General features: G+C 57.8%; 3 protein-coding genes across 3 annotated transcripts in view; all 3 read right to left on the bottom strand.

Annotated features, from left to right (window-relative positions):
- Positions 1–1,387: 1,387 nt before the first annotated feature.
- On the bottom strand, positions 1,388–1,794 carry SDRG_00548 (hypothetical protein). Its single transcript, XM_008606030.1, has one exon. It carries the CDS (start codon positions 1,753–1,755, stop codon positions 1,441–1,443), a length of 315 nt encoding a protein of 104 aa, XP_008604252.1. The 5' UTR covers positions 1,756–1,794; the 3' UTR covers positions 1,388–1,440.
- A 1,106-nt stretch (positions 1,795–2,900) lies between these two features.
- On the bottom strand, positions 2,901–6,014 carry SDRG_00547 (hypothetical protein; the record flags this gene model as incomplete). Its single annotated transcript, XM_008606029.1, has 1 exon — positions 2,901–6,014. The coding sequence occupies one exon, from the start codon at positions 6,012–6,014 to the stop codon at positions 2,931–2,933; it is 3,084 nt and encodes a 1,027-aa protein (XP_008604251.1). The 3' UTR covers positions 2,901–2,930.
- Positions 6,015–7,156: 1,142 nt separating this feature from the next.
- SDRG_00546 (hypothetical protein) overlaps positions 7,157–9,391 on the bottom strand; it is a gene marked incomplete at its 3' end in the record, with an annotated part of 3,967 nt that continues 1,732 nt past the window's right edge. Inside the window, exon 2 of the mRNA XM_008606028.1 lies at positions 7,157–9,334. Within this exon, the coding sequence (XP_008604250.1) occupies positions 7,157–9,334 (2,178 nt within the window). The remainder of the gene's footprint in view (positions 9,335–9,391) is intronic.

Genomic DNA, 9,391 nt, shown 5'->3' with positions numbered 1-9,391 from the left:
CCTCGTCCTCGACAAGGAAGGCCTCAAAGACGTTCGAGGGGCTGCTGCTTGTCGTCGCCTTGCGCCGCGTTGCAGTCGGCGTCGTCGATGTTTCAGCCGGTGAGCGAAGCGGCGCTAGCTTGGCAGGATCACACGCAGGAGCTCGAGAAAGTACATGTGACCGTGGTCAGGCGGCAGCGACTTTGTTGCCTGCCAACGCAAGTAGATGCTCGTCGAGAGCGCCGACCAGACACATCGACCGCGGCCGCCCAAATTTGCTTTGCCGTTCACGAAGGCGAAGATGAAGGCGAAGAAGGCTGCGTGGACGGCGTCGGTGGCCGTCTTGTATTGGTGCCAGCGGCTCGTCACATATCTTGCGTCTTGCCAATGAGAATCAATGCGCCTTGTGCTAGGTCCAAATGCCCTATAAATAGGGTCTTTGGACCTACTTTTAGGAAATCCTCAAATTGAAGGTCCCACGACTGCTCGGCCTTGCACCGCAAGATTGTCTGGGCTATCGCCGGCGACATGCATGCAAACAGGTCCCTTGCGGGGTGAACTGGTAGGAACTTTTGTATTGAATGCGAAGCGTTGATTAACGGTATTGCGACGACGGCGCTTGCTGCGGTCTTCGCGCGGCCCGCTTCTGCAATCCAAATGCAGCTGCATTGCGATTAGGTGCGGAAATACCTTATGTTCGACATGTGCTCTTAGAAGTGCGTCGTACTTAATGAATACAAAAACAAGTATAATGTCCCAACATGGACAGCACTTAACAGGGACGTCAAAATCGCACTTCACGGGACATTATCCGCGTGATGCGATTGGTCAAAATGGTGTAAATTATAGCCAATGGGTTGGCCAGAAAATACGAATTAATCCCCTGGGATGCTGGTACACCACGTTAACGTTCCTGCCAGGATAAAGATTGACCATACCGTGCGCGGCGACTGCTAACTGGACTGAGACAAGTCGATCCAGCTGTGTATGTCGAAGGCAGCCAAAGGCGTGTCGATGGTCATTCTGTGGCACCCGAGGCAACTCGACGAGTTCTGTCGTGCTCCAAGGCGTTCGTGGTGCACCACAGACAATCACCACACCCGACACGAATCTGTTGGCGCTCACTGCTACCATAAATGTGCTGTACTGTGGCGCAAGAGTCGGCTCCACCCCGTGATCCTGGCGTCATTCGAGCCGCTGCGTCATCTGAATGAGATCTGCACTGTTGGGCATGGCAATAATGATATGTTCGCAGGACCGAAAGAAAGAACTTGTGGCCATGTTGCGAAGAAGACATACCTACGCTGGCCGACCATGCTTGAGAAGTTAATACTGTAGTGATCCAGCATGCCTCACCGATCCTCTTCCGACTGAACCGAAGGTGAGCACGGTCGCCAAACAAAACCGATTGGTATCACGTACAAGGGTGTATTCGACGTCTTCATAGAGAGCACTGTGTGCTTAGGCACGGGTCGGGGCATCGCGCGAGCTCAGAAAGTCGAACGCCAAAAAGTTGGCCACGATTTCGTGGAGGACCTTGACGACAGCGACGTGGTCCGGGTGGATGAGGTAGGCCTCGAGCACCTCGGGGCTTTCCATGCGCGCGACGAGGCCGTGCGTGAAGTTCTGGGCGTGGCCGACCTTGAGGTCTTCGCCAAAGGCCATGTCGATGATCCCGGGGACGACTTCCTTGAGCGCCAAGATGGAGTTGCCAAAGGCAGTGATGGCCTCCGGCGTCACTTCGGGATTGAACTGGAAAAGAACAATGTGTTCCATGGTAGGCTACTTGGTGGCTGTGCGGTAAATTGAAAAGTGAGCTCCGTACCGCTTCGTCGCTGACCACCCCGCCAGCTCACCCCGTCGAATTCGGGGCGATCTTCCGGATCGGGGACTTCTTGGTTTGCATCGTAGAAACTCCCTCTTTGCACGATTCATCGTTCGACAACGATGGGCAATATCCCGCGAGCGAAAAACGTTTGTCCCAACTGAACCACAGGAATGATAATTGTCCCAAGTTGTACCCACTTGGGTTAAACGCCGCTGGCACAATTTAATATAGCAAAACGGAGCCTTCCATCCGGTTAAAAGCGGACAAACGCGTGTAATGAGGGCAAAACCACCTTGCGCGTGATTCGTCTACGACAAGCGGCAGGGTGATCAGCCCATAAGCGCTGCGCAATCATCGACCTTAGCAGCCTCATGCATGCTTCCACGGACCTCAATGAGGTATACCCCAAGAATTCGCTACTCTGTACGTTGCCCATGGCCATCCCTCGACGCTAACGTGCTGCGTGTACTTCTCCATGGACTAGAAGATTTCCTCGTCCGACCGCCTACTGCCCGTAACGAGCTCGTCGATCTAGATTACAGTACCTTGCAACATCGATCAGTACCAGCTAGCTAATAGAGCTGCTACACGGCGCGTCTAGTAGTGTGCGACAGCACCATTGCAGTCCGCATGCGCCTTGTGGTTCATAGAACTACATCCGCTGCTTGCGATGACTTGTATTTCGTTTAGGATCTTCAGCTTTAGGATTTATCCTGAAAGATACGCAAAGACCTTATTTCGAGTCCACCAACGAGTCCCACGTGACTGCGGCAAATACCGGCCAAGACGAAGATGGCAGTCTCAAGGACAGATACCGCTGCGTGCATTGAACCAGATCTGAGTGGCTGCTTCGACGTGGCCGACAAGTGGGTATTGGCAGAGGGCCCGCAAGACCCCGATGTGCCGAGCCCGAGAGCAAGCTATCGACACGGCTACTCTCATGTCGACCAGCTGCCTGGCAACGAAGCGCACAATTAGAAAGCGCTCTCTACGAGATAATGCACTTGCGCTGGCGATGACCACACTTGACGGTCCGACAGTAGCCACCAATCATAGGATTAGCCATTCTACTTTTTGTACAAACAAAATAAAAGACAGTATGAAAAGCTTATACAACGTAGACTTAGGCGAGCATGGACTTGAGAACATAGATCTTGCTCTCGCCATTGTTGAGGTACACGTCGACGCCCCCCGCGACCGTTTGGCAGTCGTCCTTGGGCCAAAAGATGTTGCAGACGACGTCGCCGTCCTTGAACGGATGGTAGCTCACCTTGACGTGCTGCTGCGCGTTCGAGTTGGTGAGCGCGACGAGGAAGGCGCCGCGGCTAAAGCTGTAAAAGTTGTCGGCTGCGTACCGCTCGACCCACGGCGAGAGCCAGATCTGCGACTTTTTGCGCTGGCGGTGGACAACCGAGAGAATTTTGTACAAGTCGGACGTCGTGTCGAGGTTGGTCCAGAGCGACTCGCGGTTGGCCGGGTCGACGCCGCCGCCGTAGTACTGTTCGGTGCCATAGTACACGAACGGAATGCCTTCGGTCGTGAGCGAAAAGACGGTCGCGGCCCGGAGCTGCGCCTGCTTGTTCGGGTACTTGTTCATGAAACGCGGGTTGTCGTGGTTGTCGACAAACGACCCGAGAATGGTCGGGTCAGCGTAGTTGCTGTTGGCGTCCACGCGGCTCTTGATCGCCTTCATGCTCTGGCCAGCGCCAAAGACGTCGCCGATCGTAAAGGACATTGGGTAGTTGAAGACGCTGCTGACCGACGGCTGGTAGCCACCAACGTACTTGGGGTCGCCGTTGAAGACTTCGCCGACCTGGAAGACACCGGCCGCCTTGTTGAACTCGGCCCAAAAGTCCTTGGCGACTTCAGGCACGGTGTCGACGCGAACGCCGTCAAAGCCATAGTCGGTCACGAGCTTGGTGATCCACTTGAGGAGGTACGAGCGCACGAAAGCGTTGGACTGGTCGAGGTCCGGGAGGCCCGAGAGACGGCAAGTCTCGACCATCTTTTGGTTGCTCCAGTCTGTGATCTCGCACGACGGGTGGTAGTGCGACGGGTTGTTGAACGGCACGATCGAGCTAAAGTCGTTGCCGACTGGTGCCACGTGGTTGGCGACGACGTCGACCATGATCCACATGTCGAGCGCGTGGGCCGCGTCCACAAGTGCCTTGAGCTCCTCTGGCGTGCCGAAGTTAGCGTTGATCTTGTCCCAGTTGCGCGCCCAGTAGCCGTGGTAGCCGCCAGGGCTGTTGTCGACGACGGGGCTGATCCAGATCGCGTCAAAGCCCATGCCGCGGATGTACTGGAGGTTGCTCTTGATGCCGTTGAAGGTGCCGCCGCAGTACGTCGAGAGGTCCTTGCACGCACCCGACGACGGACCCGCGAAGCGATCGGTCAAAATCTGATAGACCGAGCGCTCCTTCCACGCCGCCGCAGTGCGGTTGCGGATCTCAGTCACAGGGCTCGTGCACGCTGCGGGTGTCGAGACAGGGGCCGTCGTCGTCGCAGGAGCCGTCGTCGTCACGGGAGCAGCCGTCGGCGCCGACGGTGGGCAGATCGAGTAGTCGAAAACTTGGCTGTCAAAGTTGCTCAGGATCACCGAGAGACCGCTGGTCTCGAGGTCCTTGACTGGCAGCGTCCACGAGCGCTTGGACGTCAGGCCCGCACCAAGGAGGCGCTCAGAGATGGTCACAAGCGTGTTCTTGTTGGTAATCTTGGGGAACGAGAGTGGAATGCGCACGTTGCTCCACGCGTCGCGGTAGTTGGCGACCACGAGGCGCTCGGTGCAGTTGTACTGCCACTTGTACGAGATGACATCGCTGCCGTCGGAAGTCGAGAACGGCGCCGAGTCGATGCCGAGCCAATTCCCGCGCGTGTGCACGTCGTCCGTGAGCGTCTGCAGCAGATCAGCATACCACGTTTGGCAGTACGCGTCGGGCTTGAACGAGACGCCGCGCCGAAGCTGCACCGATAGGCGGTTCGGGTTGCAGTCAAACTGCCCGTGGAAAAAGAGTTTGGTGCCGGGGAGCGACGTGACGGCGAGCGCCGCCGCCCGCGCCGCCGACGCCTTGTAGTTGAAGAGCGTGCCGGCCGCGCGGTTGTCGTCGTGGTTTTCGACAAAGTGGACGGACTTGGCGTACTTGGCGCTGCTGGCGCGCACGAGGTCGACAAAGCTGGCCTTGCCCGACCCGATCGGCATCGCATCGATTGTCTTGAGCGCGTCCATGTCGTACGTCACGTCAAAGCCGAGTGATTGGAGGTACAGGTCTTCCGGCGTCGGCGTAAAGCCATAGTTGTAGTTCTCAGCCATCAAAAAGAGACTCGGGTACTTGGCTTTGAGCACCGGGATCGCGTCGGCCCAAAATTCGGTCTTTGGCGGCGATGCCGCAAATTTCGTCGGCATGCGCCCTTGCGACCCCGTCGAGCAGCTGTTGCCGTTGCGGTTGTCGTTGACCCAAGCGAGTTCGATCTCGCGGTTAAGGACCGACATGGCCATGTCGCAGCGAATGCCGTCGGCCAAACTCGCAATGTGCGACAGCGTCTCGATCTGCGCCGACCGGAGCGCCGGGCTCCAGTAGTTGAGCTGGACGGTGTCGACCCACCCCGAGTTCCAGTAGTCGCCGCCCGTGTAGAACGACCGGCTGCTGCACGGCGGACGGACAGTCGGGCCCTTGGCGCACGAGCGCGACCCGAGGTCGGCCTGGTCGAGCGGGAGGAGGAACTCGGGCTGCGAGCACGCCCACGGGTGGTCCACCGCGACGTGGTTGGGTACAAAGTCGAGCATGAGCTTCATCTTGTTGGCATTCAAAAATGACTTGAGCGCGCGGAGGTCGTCGTCCGAGCCAATCGACGGGTTGCACGTGTAGTTGGCGACCGCGTACGGCGACCCGATCACGTCATCCTTGGTCCAACCCGGCAGAATCGAATTGAACTCGTCGTTCTTTGTGGTCTGGTCGAGGTTCAGACCGTACGCACCGAGCTGCCACACCCCCATCATCCAGATGTAGTCGGGGTTGTACGTGGCCTTGAGCGCCAACAGCTCCTTCTGGATGAGCGCGAGCGCAGACGGATCATGGAGCGACATGGGGCGGTTGTACTTGAGCGAGAGCTCGTAGAGCCATGGGCGCGTCGAGATCTCGTAGATGACCGGGTTGGCGCCAAGCGCCGACGCGATAGCCGCGGCGAGGACGACGCTTGCACTGCGCATCGCAAATTGAAAAGTGAGGAACGAATGCGAGCCACAAACTCTGAAATCCAGAGCATACGGGTGCAAGTGACACGTGGATTTTTTACTTGAAGTTGGTCCAACTGCAATGTGCCTGATCCAACCAACCAGGACAGGCCGTCGACGAAACTCGATGCGAAGGACAACAAATAGAAGCCTACGTCCGACGCCGACGACGCAGCTATCGACAAGTGTGCGCCGGGTGAGAAGTTTAGCGCCACCCGCTTGCTTCGTAACGAACCATAGCACTTCGCAGCGGCGACTGCGGAACCAGCTGCTGTGGCCGCACCCACCATGTGAGACGATCCGTAACGGCGGATCAGATGCAGAATCCAGTACAGGATTTATGGAAACCTGTGGTCGAGATACATTGTGCTGACGAGGACGCGTAGAAGCGCGCTCTTTGACCAAAGGGTGTGGATACGGTAGATAGAGCACCGGGCGTAGCATGTCGGCGGCGTCGAAGCACACTTGTCTTTGCGTGTGCACATGTACTTGCGCGGCGATGGGTGGTTTCTCGGTTTGCAGTACGGGCGCCGTGGTAGCTTTGCACCCAATGCTTGCAGGGTACTGTCTGTGTTCTGGAGCTTCAAGCACATGGTCGAATATGTTGATGGCTGCTGCGATGCGACTGCTGTGATCGTGGACGAACAGTGCAGCGACTCAGCCGATTGTGTTGGTGATGGCATTCTAGTCGTCACAGTCCATTGCGTTGGATACATGCACTCTAGTGATTGGTTGAGCGGATGCGCGTGGCGTCAACTGCGGCAGCTTGACTTGGCAGTGACTACGAAGTGTGCTTCTGGCGGTCGTTCATGGCTTGATGTCGTGTCGACGGACACGCCCCTCGAGATCAGAAGCCGCTAAAGTATCTTTTGTATAGTAGCAAGGAGGCACATGGCAGTACTGGATTCTCTAGCGATGCAACAGTGGAAACGACAAGGGTTTCTGTTGGGTTTGTCCCTGATCCATTGGGACAAACCATTGGGAAAACCATGGATTGGGTTTATCTGTCAGCTGATCAAAAGATAGTTTGAAGTTGCGCAAGCGTTCTTTCGGTCGAGTATGGATTAAGCAAACCGTGTATTCATGCAGTATATATGGATATGTAGTTCTAGCTACTTCTATCTCTTTTGGTGGTTGATGAAGCGAAGCGCGATCGCGTTGAGAGCCAAGATGATGGCGATCCAGCCGAGCGTGGCGAGCGTGTTGGTGCTGGCGTCGTCGTACTTCATCTCGTACACGCCCTCGACGTACTCCTTGAGCGTGATGCTGGAGGCATTGCCCATCGCTTTGAGGACACTGGGCGGAACGTGCGCGAGCGTCTTGCAGCCGAGTTCGTGGCCATCCGTGCACTTGGCAAACGTCTCGGCAGCCAGAATGGCCATGCTAAACTTGGGTGGCACAACGCTGTAGAGCCACCGGAAGCCACTCGGAATCTGCGACGCCGGCGGCGCAAAGCCCATGAAGAGCATGAAAATGGAGCTGAAGAGAAAGCCGACGGTGCCCGCCACGTCGACGTTGGGTAGCAGAATGGCCATGAGCTGGCCAAAGTAGACGTGGAAGAGCACCATGAGCGAGAGGTTGAGTCCGTAGTACAAGCACGCGCCCACCGACACGTTGAGACCCACAAACGGGTAAAAGATGATGGCGAACGCAAAGGTCGAGCCAACGACGTGCGGAATCTCGGTCAGCGTCGACGCGACAAAGTAAGCGAGCGCCGAGTACGTCTGCGACGCGCGCTCGCGGTAAAACGCGCTGCGGTCGTCGACGACGAGCACCATCACGGAGAAGAACGAGACCATGCTGATGAAGACGGACGAGAGGTAGATCATCCCGATGCCGCCGGTCGCCCCCGAGAAGGTCGTATAGTCCACTTTGTTGTACAAGAGACCAAAGAAGATGGCGAGGGCGATCGAGATGACGCCGCGCGTGTTGTTGTACGACGGCGTGCGCCAGTGCAGACGGACAAAGCGGCGCAGTAGCTGACCCAACTGCGTACTCAACGCAGCCGCGCGCTTGGAGCCAAACGTGAGCGCCTCGAGCTCCGGGTGCGGTGCAGCGTGTACTGCAAGACCGTCCGTGAGCGCTTGACGCTCAGCCGACAACGCAAACGCCTGCACAAAGTCGACAGCTTGAGCGCGCACTTCGACGCCGGCGCCAATGACATCGAGCATCCATGCCGCGGGGTTCATACCGGCCTCGATCGGCGGCGTGCCCGGCAGCGAAGAGAAATAGCGGATCAAATGCGCCGCCTTGGTGCCGAGGTCGCCAAAGAAGACGGTCTCGCCACCGCGCTTGAGGAGGAGGAGGTTGTCAAACATCTCAAAGACCTCGGCCGACGGCTGGTGGATCGTGCAGACGACCGTGCGACCTGTTGACGCGATCTTGCGGATGCCGGCCATGACGATCTTGGCCGAGCGCGCATCCAGACCTGACGTCGGCTCATCAAGAAACAGCACAGACGGCGACGCCGCGAGCTCGACACCGATCGTGAGGCGCTTCATCTGCTCGACAGACGACCCGCGGATGATCTTATCGCCGATCGTATCGAGCCCAAGGAGCGACAAGCACTCTTCTGCGAACGCGAGCTTGTCGGCCGCGGGAATGTCGTCCGACTGCCGCAGCATCGAGCTAAACTGAAGCGCCTCGCGGAAGGTGGCCGACTCGGAGTGCACGTCCATCTGCTCGCAGTAGCCCGTCGACCGACGAATCGCTAGGTCGGTTGCGATGTGGCCGTTGAGCTTGATCTCGCCGTCGATCTTGCCGCTCGACTTGCGCCCGGCGATGACGTCCATCAAGGTGGTCTTGCCGGCACCGGACGCCCCCATGAGCGCGGTGACCGTGCCCGGCAGCGCATAGCCACTGATAGACTTGAGCAGCCGCAAGTCGGGCTCGCCCTTTGTCGGGTTGGGGACCGTGTAGCTCAAGTTTTCAAACGTCAATGTCACGGGTACGACCTCACGGGGGGCCACGGCGATGGCGACCGTCGGTGTCTTGGGTGCCTCGAGATACGGCATTTCATCGTCGTCGTCCGTGGAAGAGCGTCCGTCATTAGACTGGGTTCCGACCACGTGGCTGTGATCCGTGTCGTCAAAGCGAATGTACTCGAGGATGAGATACGCGAAAAAGAGGAACGCAAAGTAGCAGCCGACGAGATACAAGACGCCATACCAGATCCACGCCCGGCTGGTGCGAAGGCCAAACTGCTCGAGGAGCGCCGTGCCCACCGAGGTGCTGCCAGTCAGTGCGCAGTAGTCGATGCCACCAAGCGTGCACCCCTTGAAATCGGAGGCCGTGTACTGGTTGATGGTGAGCGCCCGGAGAGACCAAGCGAGCGGGTCGATCCAGTGGAGCCA

Source organism: Saprolegnia diclina (assembly GCF_000281045.1).
Source record: "Saprolegnia diclina VS20 unplaced genomic scaffold supercont1.1, whole genome shotgun sequence".
In the NCBI taxonomy this organism is placed as follows: Eukaryota; Oomycota; class Saprolegniomycetes; order Saprolegniales; family Saprolegniaceae; genus Saprolegnia; species Saprolegnia diclina.
Note: the sequence above shows the minus strand (reverse complement) of the source record. Positions and strands in the feature narration are given on the sequence as shown.

Coding starts and splice junctions, on each gene's coding strand:
- SDRG_00548 (XM_008606030.1), bottom strand. CDS start 1,755: ATGGAACACATTGTTCTTTTCCAGTTCAATCCCGAAGTGACGCCGGAG.